Source organism: Scomber japonicus, chromosome 5, assembly GCF_027409825.1.
Source record: "Scomber japonicus isolate fScoJap1 chromosome 5, fScoJap1.pri, whole genome shotgun sequence".
In the NCBI taxonomy this organism is placed as follows: domain Eukaryota; kingdom Metazoa; phylum Chordata; class Actinopteri; order Scombriformes; family Scombridae; genus Scomber; species Scomber japonicus.
Window position 1 is genome coordinate 23,624,974 of NC_070582.1, and position 23,319 is coordinate 23,648,292.

General features: G+C 40.3%; 1 protein-coding gene across 1 annotated transcript; it reads right to left on the bottom strand.

Annotated features, from left to right (window-relative positions):
- Window positions 1-91: 91 nt before the first annotated feature.
- si:ch211-236l14.4 (SITS-binding protein) lies at window positions 92-18,833 on the bottom strand. The gene is made up of 10 exons (XM_053319579.1): window positions 18,361-18,833; window positions 16,967-17,138; window positions 7,398-7,605; window positions 7,070-7,220; window positions 4,421-4,618; window positions 3,742-4,010; window positions 3,467-3,603; window positions 2,505-2,626; window positions 449-628; window positions 92-265 (listed from the first exon to the last, which is right to left on the bottom strand). The coding sequence occupies exons 1-10, from the start codon at window positions 18,829-18,831 to the stop codon at window positions 92-94; spliced, it is 2,082 nt and encodes a 693-aa protein (XP_053175554.1). The 5' UTR covers window positions 18,832-18,833.
- Window positions 18,834-23,319: the final 4,486 nt, after the last annotated feature.

The window sequence follows — 23,319 nt, forward strand, 5'->3', positions numbered from 1 at the left end:
AGTTGAGAACAGCACAAATGTTAAAAAAAAAGAATTTGATTCAAAGGAGTGACAGGATAAGTCAGGTTACTTGTCGAATCAGTCATGTGACTCAACTTCTCCGTAAGAAAATGGCCACCTCCTCCAGGGGCACAGAGTAGTCCTGTAGGAACGTCCCCCCATCAAACACCTGAACGTTCCGGCTGTCCTGCCACTGGAAGCCTCCGTCAGGTAAATAAATATCCCTCTGTACTGCCCCTTTCTCCAACACTGGTGCTACCAGGACCTGGAAACAGGCAACGACATGCATCAGTTTGGTAAAACAAATTCAGATGTCAAGAAGATTGTACACTTAAGTACCAAGGCATCAAGTTACAGCTGGGTTGATTTATACACTATTGGATGCCAAGTATATTGGATGCTGTCAGAAGCAACTCAATCCCCTCCCATCAGAACATCATTAAGTCACCTCGTCTCCGATGAGGAACTGGTCATTGATGGTGAAGGTCATGGGGTCACTGGGACTTAGCCACCACATCGGCCGGTAGATGGGGTTTCCCGTCATCTGCCACTCAACTGCATACTTTTCTATGAGTGGGACCACATCCCTCTGGTGCTTTGTTATGTACATCTTTGTTAGGTTTAGCACCTATGGGCCACCAATGAGGAGAAGAACATCAATTTAATGAGGATTTCAGACAAAAAAATGATTATGAGTCTAATAATCTAGTGTGTAATGTTCCTGCCATCACAAAAGCTAGCTCATGAAGAAGTCAATGTAGGATCATTGTCTGCTTTTTTATGGAGCTGTATTTCCATTCAGAGTCACTTATGTCTTTTATTAATATCCAGTCAAATATATTTTCAAGAAATCCAGAGCGACTGAGAAACTGAAACCAACAAAAAAAGTCATTTCCTAAACTAAATCATCTGCCACAAGGATTTTAGGAGAAGAATAATATTGACAATGAGGTCTGCTAAAGACATTTGTGCCATCTCTACACCCAGACATGGAGACAGAACTTAAGAGCAGCCCATTGTTGACTTAGTGGTTTTAACACTGTCCAAGTCTTTCTCCTGTCTCCCTTTGGCCAAATTACTTCAGCATTCCTGGAAGGGTCACATCCCCTCCAGTGTCCCATGACAAAAACAAAAACTTGACCGCATCTATAAAAAATGTATTTTTATGAGTTGGGATTGAGAACATTTGTAGGAATGAGCTTGAAGCCTGGGTTTGAGTAGATCTTTCTCTAATTGAGAAGCCAGGCATGTGTATGGGTTTGAGGTTTTATTGCTATTTGATTCCGATGTGGTTGATGCTGTGACCTGTCTATGACTGACTGAAGTATCACACACTGTGCAAGCAACTAAAGGTGCGCCACACTTAAACTGCAATAAAATGCCCATAAAAAAGAAGACTCTAAAATGCCTTCTCAGTCTCACTTCATCTGGGTTTATAAGTTGAAGGCCATGCAAGAGACCAAAATGGAAAACATTGCTGCTGTCAAATGTCTAGCTGTCCAAAAGGCCTATTTTTATCTTTGTCACGCAACACAAGTCACAACCAATATATTTTGCTGCCTCAGTCCTCTCCTAGAGGAAAAAAAAGTGGTTGATCCCTCCCACTCTGTCACACTTGTCAATTACTCATGGAAAATCTTAATTGCCACAATAAAGTATTTTTCCAAGACTTGTCCTCAAATTCATTATCATTCCTGCTGAAGTGGCTCTTGAGAGCAAGAGTGAGCCATAAATCTAGAGTAGGGATTGTAATTCAGAACAGATGGACTCTTAACCACAGGTGATGTTGGGATGGGGCCAAGTAATCGCTCTTATTGAGGGGAGAGGGGAAGGGTGAGGGAGGGAAAAATAGCCTTCACCCTTTTGGGAAACATCAAGTGCCTTTGTGTTCAGGAACATGAGTCCTGGTCCCTCACTGTGAAAAGTATCAATACTCTCTGAAACTGTAGGTCTTGTTTTCCTGCCGTGCACTGTGAACACTACATTTCTTATTTCCTGTAAGAAAAGTACTTGCTCTGCTGCCTGAGTTTTGATAGACCGCTGCTCAGCTGCCCTCGTGCTCTTCTGCAAACACATCGGCCTGCTCATTGACACTGGTGAGAACTTCTCAGCATTGACCTGCAGAGCTGAGGAGAGGCTGCTGGGTCAATAAACTCTCCCCATACTTTTTTCAGAAACAATCTGCATGAGAATAAAGGATAATCTCTCACTGCCTTTCAGAACATCTAATTGGCAGCGTTCTCACATCACTTCACTTGATCTCCCCACTGTAAATCTTCACAAGTGAAAATCTTGTTAACAGGTCGGTAAAAGAATGTGAACCTACGATGTTGTCGTCATTGTAATTATATCTCATGTGGATGATGTGGCTGTGATGACAACCACCTCAGTCTGATGGTGCAGGGCCAACATGAATGAAAAAATATCTAAAAAAAACTGTGTTTAAGTATGTAAGAGCTGCTCTGACTGGTTTTGTAATGTGTTTTTGGTGTATAGTTGCATACCCGATCCTCTCCGCAGACCCATGGGGGCGTGTGGAAGCTGATAACAGGGAGAAAAGCTGCAATCTCAAGCCAACGGATGAACAACTCTTCATCTGTGACCAGGTCTCCAGACAGAGAGCCACCTGTAGGAAGAAAGACAGACAGAGGCAGAGAGTATTAAGATACAAAAATACTCAAGAGGAAAACAGATGTGTGGGCTATTTGGGAGAAGTTGAAAGTACTTCACATGAATTTTCCATGAAATGTCTGAACAAAACCCTGAAACATTCTGGTACAGATGACCTAAAATGCAGCTAACTAAGTCTGGAAGAGAAGGAAAGGTGGACTATTTAGTTAGTATTAATTCTCCAGTATTATAAACTTGCAGTACTTGTTTAGTCAGTGATTTATATCTTCAAGCTAAGTGTGAAGGTCTGGAATTCTGACTGTGCATTATTAGTTTTCTTTATGTTTTGACTGAATACTGAATACTCCACATGCTAGCTCCTTTTTAATTTGTGGTGGCCTGTAAACTCGTGGGCTGAGATTACAAGACACCACAAATTCTGTCTGTAACGCTGACAGCTTTCTGTTTTCTCTACATCAAAGTAAAGAACTGTATCACAGACATCAGCTGTCTGACTGGCTGTGATCCGCTATCACAGGAATTTGGAATATTGCAGGAATACAGAGGACGTTTGGATGTTTCTCCTCCTTGACCACAAGATAAAACGTTTTTTTAGTTTAAAGCTATTCCACAGTCAACTGTTGTCCTCTTTTTTGGTTCTCACATAAGAACAGACTATAAATGTACTGAGCAAATCCCTCAAAATAGCGCCAACACCATAATTTTTTAAAGAGCATACAGTAAAAGTGCATGATGATTTTTCAGGTAGGGCAGTCATGTTTCTGTGCCCATCAGTCACAGCTATAATATGTTCTTAGTAAAGGTGAGAAAAATGACCCATAGGCTGTAGTATTACCTACTGCATCAGGAATGAGGAAGTTATATCCCAGCAGAGTGTGGTGGAGCAGGGAGGGAATGATGCCCTTCAGGCCCATCAGGCTCCAGTCGGACTGCAAGGGGGTCATCCTCACAAATACCGGCTTGTGGCTCGACCTGAGGCACAAATAGAATCATAATAAGTAAAAGCATGACTCAAAATGAAAAGCAGATTGAAGGAGTAATCTCAAACTGTAGAAAATCATTCTCCAAAAATTTAAGAAATTGTTAGGGGTAGATGCCTGAAAGTGTTACCGTGTCCCTGCTGTCATAATGGTGGAGTCTCCGATCTTTGTGGCCAGGTCGGCCAGCAGGCTGACGTACTTGTCTCCACCTAAAGCATGTGGCACCCGCAGGGCCTGCTCCTCGAACAGATTCCTTTCGCCCCCCTCCAACATGATGTACTCCATCCCTAAGTGGGCCTGGAGGGATCCCACTCCATCCAGGAACCAGCTCACGGCTCCTGGGTTTGTGATGTTCAACTTTACACAGTACCTCCCTCGCCACTGACTCATCACAGGGATCTGTAGGATGGAAGGATATGAGTGAATCTTGATTGGAGTTAATTTTCCACTACTATCATTTTGTCATTATAATGATAATCATCTACTTCATTGCCTATGCTGTTGCAATGACAGATCTTCTGGATAAGACCATGTTCACACTGCTCTGCTTTTTATCAAACTGCCACTAGTGAATGCAGAGAAGCTGCACAGCAAATGGAAAGTGTCCACTTTGGAAAGACTGTGAAATGTCTGGGGTTTTTTTTGAATGAATGGACGAATCACAATAGAGGGGATGCAGACTTCTTTTTTTTCTAAGACAGCGCCTCTCGACCACAATGAAAATAAAAATTCAGGTAGAAAATCGCAGATGTGGTGGCCAGGCTGGCGCTCTAAAAGGATGAAGAATATGCTTCACATTCAGGTCTTACCAGCTGTCCCTGAGGGGCTGAGGGGAGACTGAGCCAGTACGCCTCAGTACCGTCCATGAGGGAGGTGTGGAACTGCGTGGTGTCCACGCCCAGGAAAGGGGACAGAGAGATGGAAATGTTAAGAAGCTTGACAAGTGGGAGGTCCCTGGTCAGTCTCTTGGACATCCCCCTTTTCCTGCTGTTGAGGTAGTCATGGTCCTGCAGAGAGACAGAGACACACTATGATACCACGTAAAAATCTGGTGGAGTCAACTCTATACAGCCTGATGTGTGCATTCAGAAAGCACCCAGTACCACCATCATTTAATCATATTGGCCTACATTATAATTTAAATAATTTTCATTTAACAATATTCTGCCTGATGGAACAATTCAGCTGTTCATTAGCTGGTCTTAGATATTTTAGTTGCTTCATATATGACCTGTCTCTCCAACCTGTAGCTGTAACAATATGACCTCTGTCAGAACCATTTAACACACAGTATATTATAATCCCTTGGAATTTTCATGCTAAAGTCAAAGAGACATTTCAAATTCATAACTGTGGAACAAAACCTCTTAAAAATACAAAGGCTGACTACAGGAGGGGAAGCTGTAGTAGGCAAAAAGGGTAGATTAGCACATATTATGTAATTTCTTTTCTGAGCTTTCATTTTGTTTAGCTTTTTCTGGATTTGAATGTACAGATGGATTCCAATGTAATTACCACTATGCCAAACTAATCATAACTGTGTTTTGCTAAATAATTAAATAGATAAATAAAGGAAGAGAGAAAGAAAGAAAGAATTAAGTAAGTATTTTGCTGGCATTTTCCAATGCCAGCAAAATGTTCCAAATTATGACTTTGTTTCATAAAACTAGAATGGAAACTGGAAAAGAAAGGTCAAAGGAGGACTGATAATTTATGAATACTAGTAAAAATAGATTGAAAGAGAAGCCTATTTTTTTTTTTTTTTTTTTACAGAGGATCATTGTTGCCAGTCACACTTCTGTAGAGCTACACACTTCATAGACAGCTTTGAGCTCCATAAGTTTCCATGCAGCACTGTACACTTGGCTGATTCTTTATGGCAGTTTTGGAGGAGGGGGGCACTGAGGGATGTAGAGCCAACAAAACTGGTGTTAAATATCTTTGATGCACCAGAAAAACTTGAGATTGTGGGTATAGGAAACTCTTGTTCACCAAATGGCATCCATCAGCTGACATGTGTTATGCCTCCCATTTCCCACCCCTGTTTTTATCCTTTTACAAATTCTGAACTTAAGGGAAACACTAAACTAAAGGAAACATGCTTAAGTGTATATAGTGAGGCAGCTGAACTTAACCTCTCTGATGGACATATTATGTGAAACTCCTTTTCCTCCTATTCTATTGCATGGTCCAGGTCAGATCACAGCATCGAACTGGTGTCAGCATCACCTGCTTGTGTTAGTCTTGGCTGAGGTCCATTTAAACCTCAAAACATCCAGTTCTTCACCATCCTACAGTTACCACACTCAGAGCAACCTGAGATCTGTTAGGAGTCTCTGTTTGTCTTCTCTCAGCTATATTTGTTTTGTTATGGAAGATGATCAGGTATTGACTTAGAAACACTTGACAGCGGTCCTGGTGGTCTTGTTTCAAGGGAGAGCCAAACAACATTCAAGGAAAGTACTTGGATAGATGAGAAATACAATGGAAAGGGTGGACGTGGCAATGAAGAGACACATGACTCCTGTCATGATAATAATCAATTTTTTAGGCTCAACTCAGTCATTGCACATTCGTTGAGCAATACACAGGTAGTAAGGTGTTTTTCCCCAACATGAAGGTAAAGCCCTGAACCCTTTTTTCCCGACATTGTGACATTTTGGTGAACCAGCCCCCTCCTTCGTTCCCTGCCTGTCTTTAGTGCTCTGGAGATCCACTTAGGAAAACTCTTTCATCTCTATCCCTGACTGGTTTTTGAGCCTCTGCCCAATGGACCCTCACTTGCCTCATAGCCCAGATGGTTGAAGAGACGGATTACCAGAATCTACAGCTACACAGTACAAGGAATTGGCAGAAGGAGGGGGTAGATAGAATAGAGCCCTTGTATCATTAGGGACCTCTGTGCTGATGTAAATGTTGCAGATACAAACATTTATTTGTGACCAGAATGACCAGACAAGAATCACTGCTTATCAAATGGCAAGATAAAAAAAAAAAAAAACCTGAGTAAGAAATAACAATGTTTGGTCTCAAAATATAGATGAAAAGTAAGAAAGGCCCTATGAAGTGGCATCTAATTTTGTTCGTCTGTATCTCATATTGAAACCATATAAAGTATCAGGAGGTAAAGGTTTCTTCTCTCTTTGTGTTTTTTTGTGTGTGTTTTGTTGACTTTTTAAAAGAAATTGATTTCATTCATCTAATATCACCCAGATACAGTACATATCAACATGTTTATAGTTTTAAAAAACTTAGATATGTGAGTGCTGAGCTTCACATCATTGACTACATTATAGCCATCTTCACTGGGCTTCAGTGTAAAGTAAAACGATGATTCTTCGGCTCTTCTCCTTTGAGGTTTAATTCAGCCAAATGAATTTTTTCGTTCAAATAGTTCTCAAATGTATTAATGATGTTAAGGCTGGAGTTAGAGACATACAGTGTGGTACAGTACGCACCATATCAGAGAGGAGGTTGGTGGAATGTTCATTGAGGCTGATGACTCCCTCCCCCAGCTGGTGTCTCCTCAGACGATTAGAGAAGGTCCTCAGCTCCCTCTCCACCTTCGGCCCTGAATCCACATTGGTGAGCAGCTTCCAGAATGGCAGCCTATAGGACACAAAGCTTGATTCAAACTTGGATGTTGTTTAAATTATAACCTCCTAAATACCCACAAAGTTTCAGTCAATGCTCACAGATACACCATGCATATAATGAAACCCCCAAAATCTCCCTTCAGCCAAATAATTTAGGTGAATTCTCTTCTTTAATCCAAACTGAACTAACCACAGTGCCTTCATGTTGGGCAGCTCCCTACTGTGCTGGGAGAGCTGTTGCACTGCGTCCTGGTGCGCAGCTTTCACATTCTGAGCCACACACACTGTGTACTGTAGAGGGAGACGCTCCATACTAGGCAGTGACTGCAGGCAGAACTGCTGTCTGCTCTCCACTCCCAGCTGCAGGGGGATATCAGGAGACACCAGCACTGCAACACCTGCATGGTAGGAGATGAACAGGAGAGGGTATATGGACATTTATGACATCACACTAGAAACACATAATGTAAGGCAGCCCAATCACTCCATCATTTTGATACTGAAGCAACAGCATAAATGGTTACTTTGTCCCTTAATGTAGGTATAATGTTGACCTTGGTGTGAAGCAAACAAAAATAGTATAGGTATGAGACACTGATTCTTCTTATATGACATAGTGCAAGAGTGTTATTGCAACTGGGATGTGTGACGGATTGAGTGTTGTGGGTGGTAGAGTGTAGGCTGTGTCAGCTGATATTACCCCACTCAGATACGAGAAAAACACTCCCTAGCAGTATGTGGTTGGATGAGTTTACCTTGGGACTGCTGGCAACAGGTTACACTGAGGGAAGAGTTATCTAGTCTAGATATTTGTTGAAAGGCACATTGATAGTAAAGAGTAATCATTTTCAATTATTGTTTTCATCCAGAACATTGAATCAAGGCAATCAATGTGATGTATCTGTCTTATATCATTCCAACTAAAAAGAACACCTGTGGGAGATTTTGCCTTTTCTCTCCTACTGTATACAGCCTTTCAGAGGCCGTGTGAAATTATGAAGATTATGCGAAGCAGATAATTGTGTCCACAGATGTAGCTGCCCTGCAAAGAATGCCTCTTCCCTCTCAGGTTACCCCCACCCCCTAGCCTCGCCACTTCTCACCCGTCGTGACTCCCACCTTTTCCCTCCCCTCTGACCACCTTACACTACCTTCCTCTCTACTCTGCTCTGCGGGGTCTGCCCCATCTCAGGTCAGCAGAACCCAGCCAGTATTGATCTGAGCCTTTTGTGACCCCGTCCTTTGCCTGAGTTTGGTGTAATCTGCTTGAAGGTTGCCAAACTGGGATTTAGGATTTGGAGCTGATCAATGAACAGATTAGGACTTTCCAAAGCAGGCAGACAGTCTGAAACCCAGGCTGAGAACTTGGCTCACTTCAGCCACCCTATCCAGTTTCAATGGGTTTACTGTTCTCATGCAGGCAAGGACCAGGAGCAGGCAGGATACTCATGTACCAGTTTATAATCAGATTAATAGTTTGGGAGATCAGTATTCAAGTACTGCATAAAGCTTAGCGAAGAGCCTTCAGCCTCAGGGTAATTCTCACGTGTTTGCAACGGATAATGTCAAAGAGATACTGGTAACACCTCAGCTGCCTCTCACAAGGTATTAGGTCGCTGTCCAACTTCTAGTTACATATTCATAAATGGCACATAAATGTAGATTTTTTTCTCCCTAAGATAAACAGAGGTATATTTAAACTGCAAGAAAAAAAACTATTTTTAATGAATCAAAGCTGCTGTGAAACTGTACGTCAGCACTGCACATGTACAGTGGAGTAAAGAGTGGGGGCAGTGTAGAAAATGTTATAGCTTTATGGGAGGATGGAGGTGGAATGCAGGCAGTGGAAATAGAGGCGACCAGAGTACACCAGACACCAAGCAGCCTTTTCGAATGATGTGCAGATACAGCAGGCTACAAACAGTGTGTTTTACCAATGTGCAAGCAGGCTGGAAAGTGGAGTTTAGATTTGCACGCATGACTTTTTGAGTCATACTTAATTTTTATGGGAACCGACACTGCAGGGCCTCAAGGAAATTGGACGATCGGGTCAAAAAAAGGCTGCAACATTATTCCCTCTATGACCAAACATACTAAATCCTGTCTTATATCTTTATATAGTTTTACTCAAAGCATTTCGCATGTACCAGTGTGCGTTTTTAGTTTGGGGGAACATTGAATGAACTTCTAACCCTTCTTATATAAGCGCAGTACTCTGCACGATGTAGACACACATCTTTGACTGAATAGTATCCCTAGATGCATATCACTGACGGGAGTAGGAATCAATAAGAGTTATTTAAAGAAAGTGAAGCAGGTTTGAAGCCTTGAGTTACAGCCAAGGTGGGGTGCCCATGAGTTTAAGGGGAAGCAAACGGGGACCCTATTTTTAGAACAATTCCTTAAACACTCCAAGCTTCCCCTGAATTTTTTCCACTAGCTCTCAAAAGAAAACTATATGCCTGACTGAGTGTATCCACACACCTTCAAAGCATCAGGTAGGCAAAGGTAAAAGTGAATGAAGTTTATTGGACAGATTTCAATGATTTGACACACACATGCCTCAGTTTTACAGCTGTTGAGCGAGCACACCAATCAAGGAACATTGGGTCGCCTCTTGACACACGTGAACATATGTACATTCTCACATACACAACAATGCACACATACACACACACACACTTTCTTTAATGAGAAACTGTAGACTTCCAAGAAAAACAGAGCAGGACTTATAGGACCATAAAGGTTCCACACTTCCTCTCGCTGAGTCTGAGCTGAAAGTTTGGAGGTGGAAGCAGAAGTGACCCCATGCAGCTTCTGAGGGGTCAGGAAGGTTTTAATGTGGTGTCTAGGCCCTCAGAGAGCAGCTCAGACAGAAGGAAATCACTGCCGTCTGACTCCCTGCTGCTGTGGACCAGATGGGCTGCGCTCTTTTACCTGTCATATTTACACTGTTATTTATGACACCTGTGCACGCTTACAGACCTGTCTGGGGTTATAAAAATGTGTATTCAAACACTAACTGTGTATGCGCATGTGTGTGAGCAAGTGTGTGTGTGTTCAGGCATGTACTTCCTTAACAATGGAAACTTAGTTTCTTTGCCCAACCTCAAGAAATTGATGGCCACAAAACTGGGATCTTGCCATAGTAGTAAATTTCCAATCCCACTTATTGAAAAAATAATGAAATACTAAAGAAACTTTCTCTGCTCCATTCCTATCATTAATCAGTTTTAATGTTTCAAGTGTGAGACAATCCGTACAGTAAGAATATCATCAAGTATAATAAGTATAAAACATGTACTCACAATTATTGATAGATCAGACAAGAATATCCTACATGTAAATACTTTGATGTCTCAGCTGATGAAGTTGTAATGTTTTAAAACAACAAGATGCAAGATTCTGGTTTAATTTTTATAAAATAAATGTACACTGAACGCAGGTCTTTAGCAAAAAGGAAGGAAACAGAAGAGACCTGAGCAACCACAGACTGGTTATGTATTGTCACCATGTTTCTAGAGTAGATGTGAATGAACTGAAACATACAGGTACATGAGTGCAGAGAAGCTGTTGTTAGAAAAGTCTCTCTTTACTTTCTCTTGCTTGTTCTTGGTGGAAAGTATTTGCTAGGAGATTGACTGTGGAACATTTTGTGGGATGATTTTCATACAGTAGCCTTCTCATACAGGAGATGACAATGTGCTTTAAACAGTTTCAGTTGGCTAAGCAAGTCATTCTTGAAGTGTTTCACTTCTTACTCAAGGTTTCGGGGAATAAGAAGAAGTACAGGAGCTAAAAAAAAGCTTTCATCAGTTGCTCTATTTTGTTATTTGATTCCAAAGTATATGTTTAACTCAGATTTTAGGACAGAGATGGTTTTATGTCAAAACTATGTACCTTCGCATTTAAAAGGCCTAGACAGTAAACATGTTGAGTCTTAGTTGGACAGCTGTAAAATCATGTTGTCAAACAGACTTTGCTTATGAAAAAGTTATGTGTGAAGTTATCTATTGATATTATGTAGCCACAGCCAAATCAAGCAGCTTGAAGAGAAAAGTAAAAATCTTGATTCCAGAAAAAAAACAAAAGAAAAAACAAGCATTTTTAAACAAGATTTTACTACATTTTTTCTTTTGTTGTTACCCACTGCCATTACTCACCATGACTAGGACCGCTTTTCTGTTATTGTTCCCTTCCTTGACATTATAAGACTCATAAGACTTGTATCAAATAAAACTGATTAAGTATCATAATCTGAAAGAGAAAATCTCAGTCCAAGACAGTTATATAACCTTTATCCCTATCTGTGTGTTGTGCTTGCTCGGTTCCTACAGAGAGACTAGACAACAAATGAGTAGGAGCAATAAAACATCATTTCTTTGAATCCGACGTAGAAAGATTAAGTCAGAGACAGAAATAAAGACAAAGGAGGAGGTAGAAGAAATTATGCTAAAATAAAAGATGGAGAGCCAGAGACATAGATAACGAGGCAGATAATGTGCATGCTGTGTATATATACAGTATCTCTATCTTGCTGTGTGTGTGAGTGTGTGTGTGTGTGTGTGTGTGTGTGTGTGTGTATGTGTGTGTGTGTGTGTGTGTGTGTGTGTGTGTGTGTGTGTGTTTAAGCAAAGTAATATCTCAGAGTCTGAGTCAGAGCTGTCAAGTTGTGTGTGTCTTGCAGTATTCATTTCTAATTCTAATCTCTGACACTCACTTCATAAAAGCTAGCATGGAAAAAAGCCACATAAAAACTGAGTGAAGAAAGTAGGTTATGTCAAAATTATAGCTATCACACTCTCACTTATTAAACAGCCTGCCGTGAAAACAAATCTTTCCAGGCCCTTCTTTGACTTGGTGAACGTTTGATGAGAACAAATGATGTAGACATACAGGATATGCATGCAGACCATGGAAGAATGAGGCCATTTGATCTTAAATAATGTTACATAAAAAACATGGAGGAGTGGAATGGAAAATTTAGTCTTACTATATTTTAGGGCGAAAAAATCTGGCAAATATGCTGCTTGTTACATGCCAAATCAGAATCTAATATAAACATTCAAACAAATAAAGTCAGTATCTGTGACTGTAAAAATGGCAATGATGTGGTGGACATGTTGGTGTGGCTATTGGCTTTGACACATTACTGACCATCAATTATCTAATGAAGTTTTAAATTGGGAAACTGCTCAATCATTGCATGTTAAACACCTTCAGGATTCAAAACACTGACAATCATGTTTCAAATCTTCTTCATGGAGGGACTTCAGCGTACATTATAAAATAACCAAACCAAGCTCCTTGATAGATAATGCTCTTAAACAGTCTTTTTTTAATGTAGATTATTTTTTGGTGAATTGAAATTAATACATAATAAATGTGCTGTCATTTGTAGTTAATGTAATATTCAAAACGGATAAATAAAAAGTAGAGCTGCATACTGAATTTGTGAAATTGAATTTGTATTTGATACGGGAAAAGTATATTGTAGATATTGTCCCTTCGTAGACGCCATAGAACAATGATGGCATCTGTGTTAATTAACACAAAAAAAGTGTTGATGCATCCTCAGTTTATTATTTTAGGACAGCAACTCATTTCTGTAATGGTGATTTGATAGTGCAATAATGAATTTCCTAAGTATAGCTATAAAATGCTATATTGCTATATGCTGAATTCCTGCTTCCTAATAGTCACTAAAGCTCTGTGTAAATTGTATCTTCAGGATCTACATTACAGAGTAAATACAAGAATAAGCCCCTAAAGCTTTGGGAAAATGTCTCACAGAGAGTCTCTTCTTATGTTTTTAATGCATGGTGTGGTTTCAGTGATATCTAATCTGTTCTTAGTAGCCCAGTTGTTTTTGTATGGATAAAGACAGGTGGGGCCATGACCAGTTTCTACAGTTGGCAACACTCTCAAATGTCACTCCCCTGCTCTGTTGCATATCTTCCCTCCTGTGTCTCTGCTTTACTCTTTACTTTGCAACTATTTGTTCACTTTTCTTTATTCAGTTTAATATGGTCCTTTATTGTGCTGTACGTAGTCTTTATTTTGGTCTGTTGAACTATGTTTCAGTCAGTCAGTCAGTCAGTCTGTCTTGCTCTTTAACCATCCCCAAGAGTGCTTTTGAGTTAGTAAGGTCAGTCCTAGCTCCAAATTCCCTACCACATTTATAATATGTTCCTGTTACTAACTAGAGTCAATGAAGACTCATGCATACAAAATGCATCATCAGAACAGTTCACCAGAAATACTGCTAGTGGTCAATGAGCTCACACAGCTGTAAAGCCTGATATTACACTAAAAAACTATATGCTTTTTTTTATCTCAAAGCAGATTGAAGAAAAAAAAAGCAACATCAGAACTCTGATAAAGGCTTCATGCCCAAGTGCGTCATCAAATTTGTCAGTTATAAATAAAATTTGCCAGAATGACCAAGACATGTGGTGACTCTTTCACTTTTTTATTACCACTGGACGGATGCCTTTGCTGGGTCTGTTTTGGGGAAAACAAAAATACTTCAGTTTTCTTTTTTGAAACAGAGCACCCAACTAAATCTCAGCACAGAAGAAGAAGACTACCTGTTCTGCTTTATGATCCCATTACATTAAAACTGTATGCTTTATATTTTTCGACCTTATTTGAATTCATCAATGTGCAAAGAGCTGGGTTAAAATAATAATATCATTATCATACTTTAATAGTTGGCACCAGTATAACACATTATCAACTAAAGCAGTGCTATCCCATACATACATTATGTGTGAAAAGTTAGAGTTGAGAGTCCAAAAGAGCTTCTCCTCAGACTGAGAGGTACAAAAACAGTGAATATTTGAAGTTGAAATGACCACTGTGCTTTGTTCAGTTTTACTAGCAGGACAATTAACACAAAAAACGTTTGCATTTATGAGTAAAATTGATACTGTAACAACAATTTATAAATATATTTAGATCATTGTTTTGTTTGTTTCCTTTATTTATTTATTTTTACAAACTCTAAGTGACTTTCAGTGCTGCTTTCAATTAAATTCAGTGACAATTTTATTCTTTTCCTGCCAAAAGTTAGAAGAAATCATAAACACACTTCCATAAGCAGAAGCATAAACTCACTTCCCATTATGGTCCTGTTTACTACCCGCACATAACTGTGGACTTTTTTCCCCCTCTATAACAGCTGCTATAATTATTTCCTGCCCCACCACTATTAACAGCAACAATAATACAGTTATGACTCTATCACATCATGCTGTTTATCACAGCCACAGTCATCTTGTGCAATCTAAAATAGGTACTATTTTTGTCAGATCTGTTGGAAAGGAGGAGATGACAAATGCAGCTCCTGATTAGTCCTGAGGTTGTTTTCTGATGTGAAGTGTTTCAGCTTTTCATGGAAGTCTATGAGTAGTATTTCCAGGCTGTCAGTCTCGGACAATCCTGATATATTTTAGTGCCTAAACTGGGAAAGTTATGATAATAATGAAACATAACCAACCCATCAGCCAAGAGCACAGATGTTTGTGTGGTTATTTTGCAGTAGTCTAGTGCTTGTTGAACGAGACTTCATCAATGATTTATGAACAAAGTAACAAGTGGCTCTGACATGTGTAATTGCAGTACACATCACAGAAATTAGAGACTGCAGATGGAGCACATACATGGAATCAATAGATTTAAAGTAAGGCCCTCTTTCAAGCAGGAAAGCTGTTATGGATCACTGATACCAGTAAACTAAGATAAGCTGTTACTTTGCCATACTGGCACAATTGCCAGAACAGAAACTGTATTCTTGCTGTTCTTTTGGTGTGAGAATGCATAGTGAATGAGAAAAATACACTGATACGGTTACCATGGTCTGTTTCACTATAAAAGGTACAGTGATCTGTGGAGCCTGGCAGACAGGCAGTCAAAGTCAGTTTTGGTGTCCGTCTTAACACCAAAGCAGCAGTGCATCACTGAATAGCCTCCGACAGTGTCTAAATTTGTGACCATCCTCCCGCATGCGCACATGGCAAATGTCCAAAATACTAACAGCGTCTACATGTATTAACTATAGTTTGAAGCGTCTCAGTACTTAATATACATCTGTACAATTGTATTGTTGGAAAATAAGTCAAAAACATGAGCATTAGTGTCGTTATGCTCTGAAGGACAGAGCTAGAGACTGATGAAAGGATCTGATGAGTCCATGTTGAGAGTTTCATGTTATCTGACTTGTGCACCTTGAGTCAGTGAGTGAACATTGGATGCGAAGTGATGCAAAACATTAAAATATTCTTTAAAAAAAATGTAATTTAACTCATGAGCTGTATACATGAAGAAAGAATGACACATACTGAACATCTGAAATAAATTAACGATAAAAATGTCTTCCAATTGTGCACATAGGAAAGACCACTCTGAGGCCAAATGTGCACATTAAGAACCAAACAAGAAAAATCCTTGAACTTTAAAACAAGATAGCACGTTAAATATACCTTATGTGCTCCAATAGGCATCTTTGTCATTGCTGAGCATACGTTTTCTATGTTTAGGGCTATGTACAGTATGTGTCTGTGAGTGGTTACTTGGCAACATTCAAACAGTTGTTCTCATTGGGATCTTGTCTCATCTGTGTGTTTTTTCTTTCTCTGCAAAGCTTAACAGAGAAACAAAGGGTTACACAGTCCCGATGATTACTGCCATCCTCTCACAAGGTGGAAAAGGGAATTAAGGCATGTGACCCCCCCCCTTGTTAAGCCTGCCACTGTGTTGCATAACATCCCAAAAACTGTGCACATGCATTTGTATTCGTTTCTGTCAGTATGGGAACGGAAGTGTGTGAGATTAGTACTGACAGCGACGTCAATATTGGATGTGATTGTGAAGATCGATTCCTTAAGACACTTACAAATAGAAACATAAATGTCATGATTATAATGATAATGATATATCTAAAATCATTCCAGAGCAAAGATTAGTTCATTTGAGCAGCAGCTCAGTAAGCAAACACCACAAAACTCAGCTTGAGAACCCAAAGTCCCTGATGTTAATGCTACACCACATGTACACACAACACACACAGCACACACGTTCCTCATCAGTCACATTAACCATTCACATCCGCCAGTGGTCCCTGCCTCCCCCTTTTGCCCCCGGGATAAAATCTAACACCCCCAAAATAACCGGGTGAGTTATAAGAGTCAGCAGGGCCCTCATCCAACCTGCCCTTATAATAGAAACAAAAGGCAATTACGGCGGTATCCCTAAGAGTTAATTTAAGATGCTAAAGGTGGTTTGCTTCCCTTTGTAGTCTAATCTCTAAATTAATAAAGCGAGATGCTGCAGACTGTATCGTGTTTCAGTCTATTTGTGGGCCACTTTCCTATCCAGTGGTGTGTGTTTTGGAGGTGCTGGTTTTGAAGGCAGTAGGACCATTTTCCACACTCATACACAAACAAACAAGTGCATCATGAGGGAGGGGGATAAGAAAACACTACAACATCCACAGGGCTTCCCTCACGCCCTGGGATTCACGCCACACTTCGTACACCCTGCTGTTACGGGGTCAGATTTCCCGAGCCCTTGGTGCAAACCCTGCAATGATGGCAGCTGTGGAAAAATCGCTGACCCCGTGTCATTTTAAAGATTTGAAATGTCTTCCTTGTTGTATCAGACCTAGGTGTAAAGAAGAACTATGGCCCCCTTTTTGCTAATGAGATCACTTGTACAGATAGTTATTTGAACTGAGTGATCCCAACAATGACCTCTTACCTGATGATCCCAGGAAGTAGCGCTCCAGAGCCGAGCCGTAGCCGGAAGGGTTGTCCTTCAGATCACTGACAATGAAAGGCTGCATGGTGGCATTCTGGTCGTTGATAGGCCAGGTCTGGCCCCGGACACTGGCGCCACCATACCAGGACACGTTGGTCATGGAGAAACAGTCCTGAACAGACATGTGTATACACGGGCACAAAGAGAGACACATAAGGAAAGGAAAGAGGTGGAGAAAGTTTTACATGAAGACAGAATGGAGACTGAAACAGCAATTAAATGTTAAGCTAATGCTGAAGAGACTCCAGTGAAGAAAAAGAACTATACAAAATTAAAATAAAATAAAAATCAGTAGGAGAGTTGAGAACTAAAGAGCCACATTAGACAGTAGAGGGAAGAAGAAAAGGTTAATTTATTTTAGCATGAGAGTGATTTAGAGAGTTTGTCTTCCTTCAAAGAGTCTTAACATGGGGGACATAACCAAAAGCTCATATATGTCCTGTCGATAAATTTATGCTCTGTTAAAGACTTTCAAAATGGGTGCCAAGTGGTCACCTGAGAGGAGCCGAGCAGGATTTTGGAAATTAGAAAACATAAATGTGACTTTAGTTTGGAAAGATTTCCTGTGACCAGTCGCACCACATGACAGGGAGTTATGGCGAGGAATGTTCCAGTGGGGACAGATTAACCTCCCCAATCATCCCAATAGTTAAATGCCTTTGATAATTAAGCTGGTGGGAGGGAAAGTACAGTAAGTACTGTGCATGTAAAAAAAAAGAAGCATAACAACTGTGACGAAGCAGTTTGAACACGAAATGTATTCCCCTCTGCGCAGTTAAATCGAGGACTGTGAACAGGGAAAGCATTATATCAGTTTAAATGAGCCACTCAAGTGTCATGTTTGTGTTTTACTTCCTAGCCTACAATTTAATCGGATATCAGAATTTCAAAAATATTTCAAATCAACAGAATCACGAATTATAACATTATATACACATTGCACCATTTTTAAAATCAGAATCACAGAAGACAAATTATTGGCATCAAATGATGCAGTTTTAACGCCTCTTACTTCATTTCCAATTGAAAAAGATAATTCCACTTGTTTTAATGAGTATCTTGAGCCTTAACAATTTTATAAAAACAGGAGTTGAAATCAGGTAAATCTAGACTGATCACCAGTATAAAACAAACAAATACTTGAACAACAAAACACCTTGTATTCACTTTTATATGCGCAAAAAGTTGATATCGTGTTTGCAGGTTTTACAATTGAATAGGGCCGTTTTAAATGTTACAATTTGATTAAAAACATATATATATATATCCATAAGGCTCTGGCTGTGTTTAGCGCAGTGAGCTGGTTGTTGTGTGCACACTGACAGAAACCCTACCTTCAGCTCCACATGACAGTGCACCGGCGTCCAAGTCATACTGTAGCACTCCGTCTCCGTCTCCTCATTCACCTCCAGCGAGATCTTCACCTCGGCCACCGAGTCCCACGTATAGCAGAACTCCGTTTTATTCAGCCAGCACAGGTTTCTCACGAAAGGAACCTCAATGTCGGGGTTCCCCACATTCCCGACGTCAATTTCCACATAGGTGTTGTCCTCGGTCAAGGTCTGTATGACCAACGAGTGGGTTCTTCTCTCCCAGATCAGACCGCTAAAAGTCCCCCTGAGGATCCAGTTCTTGTTAGGCTGGTCCACCACTTGCCAGTATATGATCCCGATGGTCATTACAAAGAAGACAGCCACTCCGAGACAAGCTATAGCTCCTTTCCAGGTTTCGTTCATCTCCTTCAATCCCGTGTCCCATGTTACCTCTGGGATGGGGCTAGGGTTCCTATTTCTAGCGTGGGGCATGTTGTTTTTGAGATCAGCAAAGAATCAAACTCAAAAAATGCTGCAGAAATCTCTGTGCGTCAAAAATCTCTGTTGCTTCATCATGTCATGGTGTTTTCAGTGAGGCTACAAGGTAAACCAGCATACTCTTTATCTTTACACCGTTTATACTGTTGGGATTTTTTTGCGCAATTGTGCCAGCAACAGATACCTGTCATGTGAAGAAAGCTGTGAGAACAAAAAAATCACAGCGGGGAAATAAGACAGTATGAATGAATAATTGACTTACCACATACTGCTGCTGTTTTAAAAGAGTTGAATTTGTAAATTGCATTGGCTGCAGTAAGCTCGTGAGCAGTCCCAAGCCGGGTTTGGCAGCAATGCCTACGAATAGCTCCTAAGACGCTGTCTTGCTTGCCCTGCACTTTCTGACGTAACGCCGGGCTGTTTCTTCAAATGAAAGGTAGAGAGAGGGAAATGGGGGATCGGGAGGGTTTGGCAAAGTCTTAGAGCTGCCCGCCGGGGCGAAGAGGCCACGGACAGCCTTGAAGGGAGGGATCCCCATGCGTGCTCGCAAACTCTCCGTGCGCTCTCCGTGCGTAAAGAGTGTGGAGACTTGTCATCTGGAGGTTTGGTCTACGGTCAGAGGCGTCAGTTGGGAATGGCAAGGTCGGGGCACTTGCCACGCTTCATCCACATCTGATCTTGAGGCGTTTCACGTTTTCATGGAGCGCAAAGACTGATGCCTGAACCCGATTTAGAGAAGTAAAAACATCCTTGCAGAGGAATATTTAGGACCAGTGCTGCCTTTATATGCTATGTGCTTTTGCAATATTTTATAGTTGAATTGACTACAATCAATAGGCTCTTCAACTGAATTGACCAAGAGGTTAAGGATATAGTTTTCGTAATGAATTATTATTATTTTACACTTGTTCAAGGAGTTAGACGGAAAGGCTTTGATTTAAACATTCAACTTGCTGACAGATCATATTGGATCTATGTATGTAGTATGTAGAGGTAAATTGGCTTTGGATAGTTTGGTAGATGAACCACCACCATCCAGCAAACACCTCAGGTGCAGGACTTTAAAGTTCACACATACTGTAAAGTATAGCTTTTACTTACTATTCTTAATTATTTATTAACATATATTGTGTAATATTAATCATTACATATATTCCAGCACACCCCCCAAATCAATAATACATACCAATTTGTCATCTCATATCAAGTTCATTTGTGTGTCGAATCATCCATTCAAAAGCTAAATATGAAAAACAAAAATCCAAGAGCCATCCTCAGTGTTAAATGATTCTTTATGGAGGTATTGCACGTTATAAGACAACAAAATAGACCAATTGTTTGAATGAATGTCACATTACTTGGTGATTCCAAACAATATCCACCTATTTACATCTGATCCAATTTGAAATTATAGAAAATTCTGACACAAATGAAAAAGCACCTTAAACATTGTTTCATAGCATTGAAAAACTGAGACTCAGTTATACATTTTCGAGGACCCCCTGATATAAAAGTAATGAGGGTTTGTTTTATCCTAAAATTAAAAATATGAACATTGCAATACATTAGAAGCATGATAGAGCAGCTTTGATGTGAAGCATGACTTGAGTCAATAAACAACACACAGTATCCTAAATAGAATTACCAACAGACACATTTTCTAGCTTTGTCATGTGTTCTTGTTTTTATTGTATTCATATAGGCCCCTAACATTAGTGTTACCAAGACATATTGTGCTTAATCTGCTGGACTGAGGATGTTTTGTGAAATGTCAATATCATTATAGATGGTGTGTGAGTTTTGTTGTGTTGTTCATGTGCAAAAGACATTTGAGGGCAGGAATGTTGTTTATGAGTGCTTCAAGGGGAGCAAGCAGGGGTGTGATTGGTCGAAGGTGGCAATTGTTGGCATTTGGACTGTCAACATCCATTGTGTCTGGAGTTATAATGTCAGCTTAGTATAGCAAACTACTGTTTGACCCACTCGGTCTGACAGTAAATGTGTGTGCTGAGTCAATGTTTATGTGCAGTATGTGGATGCACATTTGAAACTGACGTTCAACTTTTAGCTCTCGCAGACGTGTTTCATTTGTCATAACTTTCTGAAACCTAAACTGTACACTGGTCTTGCTCACTTATTTTGATTCAGTGTCACTATCCATTTATTTCAACACAGTTCTTACTGTAACATGGTCATGGCTCTATTGGTATCCAACAACAACTTTATTGGACCCAAAAATAAGACAGACGGAATCACAGCTTTAACATGTTGTTGTGTTTGTAGGTTAAGGTCTTCCACAGTGCAGTGCAGCAGATATCCTAAGACTGTCGACTGACATACCTTTAAGATCGGTTGCCCCTCTCCCCGTTTATGCATGTCAGCCCCCCCGATCCATCACATAACTCTGGCAGGGGCAGGGACACTGGATAAGGCTGTGGGAACCTGTGTGAGCACTCTACCTTATTGCTCCACTCCATCTGCAGAAGAGTTCAAAGACTCTGGCAATCACCATTTGATTGTGTGTGCCAAATTTTCAGGTTGGAGTGAGACAGATGATTCAGTAGTTATTTTGTTTCTTGCAGGGCACAAACAGTACTCACATCCATCTGAGCATGAAAGACAAAGAAGCTTCACAGTTGGCTTGTTTGTCAGTTGTTGTCATGTGATAGTCTGAGCTTTCTCATTCTGAATGAATGCACAGAGTGCTTAGCATCCTCTGTGACACAACACGCACACACACACACATGCACGCACACACACACAAACAATCATTCAAACACACACAGTATACCTGTGCAACTCTTAGTCTCCAACTCTTCCACATGTTGAATCTTATTAGTGCATGTGTCTGCATGTACATTTGCAGTAAATAAATACGTATGTTTGTGCGTGCATGATGGTATTTGAACCCCTGAAATTGAATTTCAGCATGGGCCTTGAGGCAGCCAGGCTCCTGGGTCAGAGGTCAAGCTTATGACATCAACGGAACATCCAAGGGGGAGGGTCTAAATTTACACGCCATCCAGATTGCTCCCAGCTCCATCCCTTATAGCTATTAATAGCCAGAGAACTGCAGCGTGGCATGCACCCGCTCCCTCTGAGAGTGTGAACATGGGACATGAAAAAACAGAGGAATCTGACCTGAACTGGCCACTACCTCTGACCACTCATTTAGTGTCGATGGCACAGGGGCAAGGATTTAATTAGGTGTGTGGCAGAGGGACTAATGGTTTATGTATGTGAGTCAAGTGAACATGCTGCTTCATTCAGACTATAGAAGTCCAAAGTTGCAATCAAAAAAACTAAGCAGAGGAAATCTTGAATCTTTCTCACCAGTCACTCAGATGCTCCAAATCTCATGGACCAAATAATGTGGAAAATATGTTCCCCACTCAACACTATAAAATACCAAAAATATATCTTTTTTCTAAGCATCAGCATTATCTCAATTAAGCTAGAAATGTTGTATTTAAGTGCTGATGGGTCCTTTCTTGGAAATCTTAATCACAATTATCTATTATCTTAACTAAGAGTGTGCACCCATGTTAGCAGCTCTGAGAGGCTGTACTACAACCCAACTTTGAGTTTAATACTAAAGTCTGAATGCATGCACATAATGATGTGCTAACAATAATGTATGCTATAATAATAATGTGTTGCAGGTCTTGTTCACCTAGTGTGTTACAATGCACATATTTCTTATTAAGCACTAGGAACAAAGTACAGCTGAGGCTGATGGCAATGTGAGTATCTTTGCCTGTATTTGGTTATAAACTAAAGTATTGGACAAATAAAATGTTTATCCTGATGAAAATTGGAGATCCTCGAAGTCATTAGGATACATCCTCCTGGCACCTTGAATGTCTGCATGAAACTTCATGGCAATCTATCATTTGCTGTTGAGATATTTCAGTCTGGACCAAAGTTGGTGGACCTACCGACTGAGAGACTGACTTTGCTATCCAAGTAGTCACTAAAAATGTGAGTATAGATCAACTAACTTGTTCGAAGATCCCTGATAGATAACAAGCATCTAAGACCTACAATCCATGACACATCTGCTACAGATTGTCAACAACTGCTGCCAAAAATGATAATTGACTCCCTCGACAGAGTTCTGCCTCATCCCCAACTGCGTTACAAAACACATTACATACTGTAGTTCAAGCCTACTGTATGAGCCTTTGACAGCCCACTGCTGAATTACCTTGGACTCCAAGTTCTCTCGTTGTGTTTTTGGTCATGTTCCTGTTCCTACTCCACTTATCAGTCCCTCTATATGCAGTCATTCCAGGTCCGGCACCTACTGTCAGTATGTAAGTGCATGTGTAAAAAGTTGTTACTAAATGATCATTATTGCACCTTAATGCTTTTTAATAACTATTAATGAAAAATATTCAAGGCATCAGGATGCTCCATTCTTCATGCAAAGGTTAAATGGCTTCAGAGGGAAACTATAAAACAGTAGGTCCCATTATATGC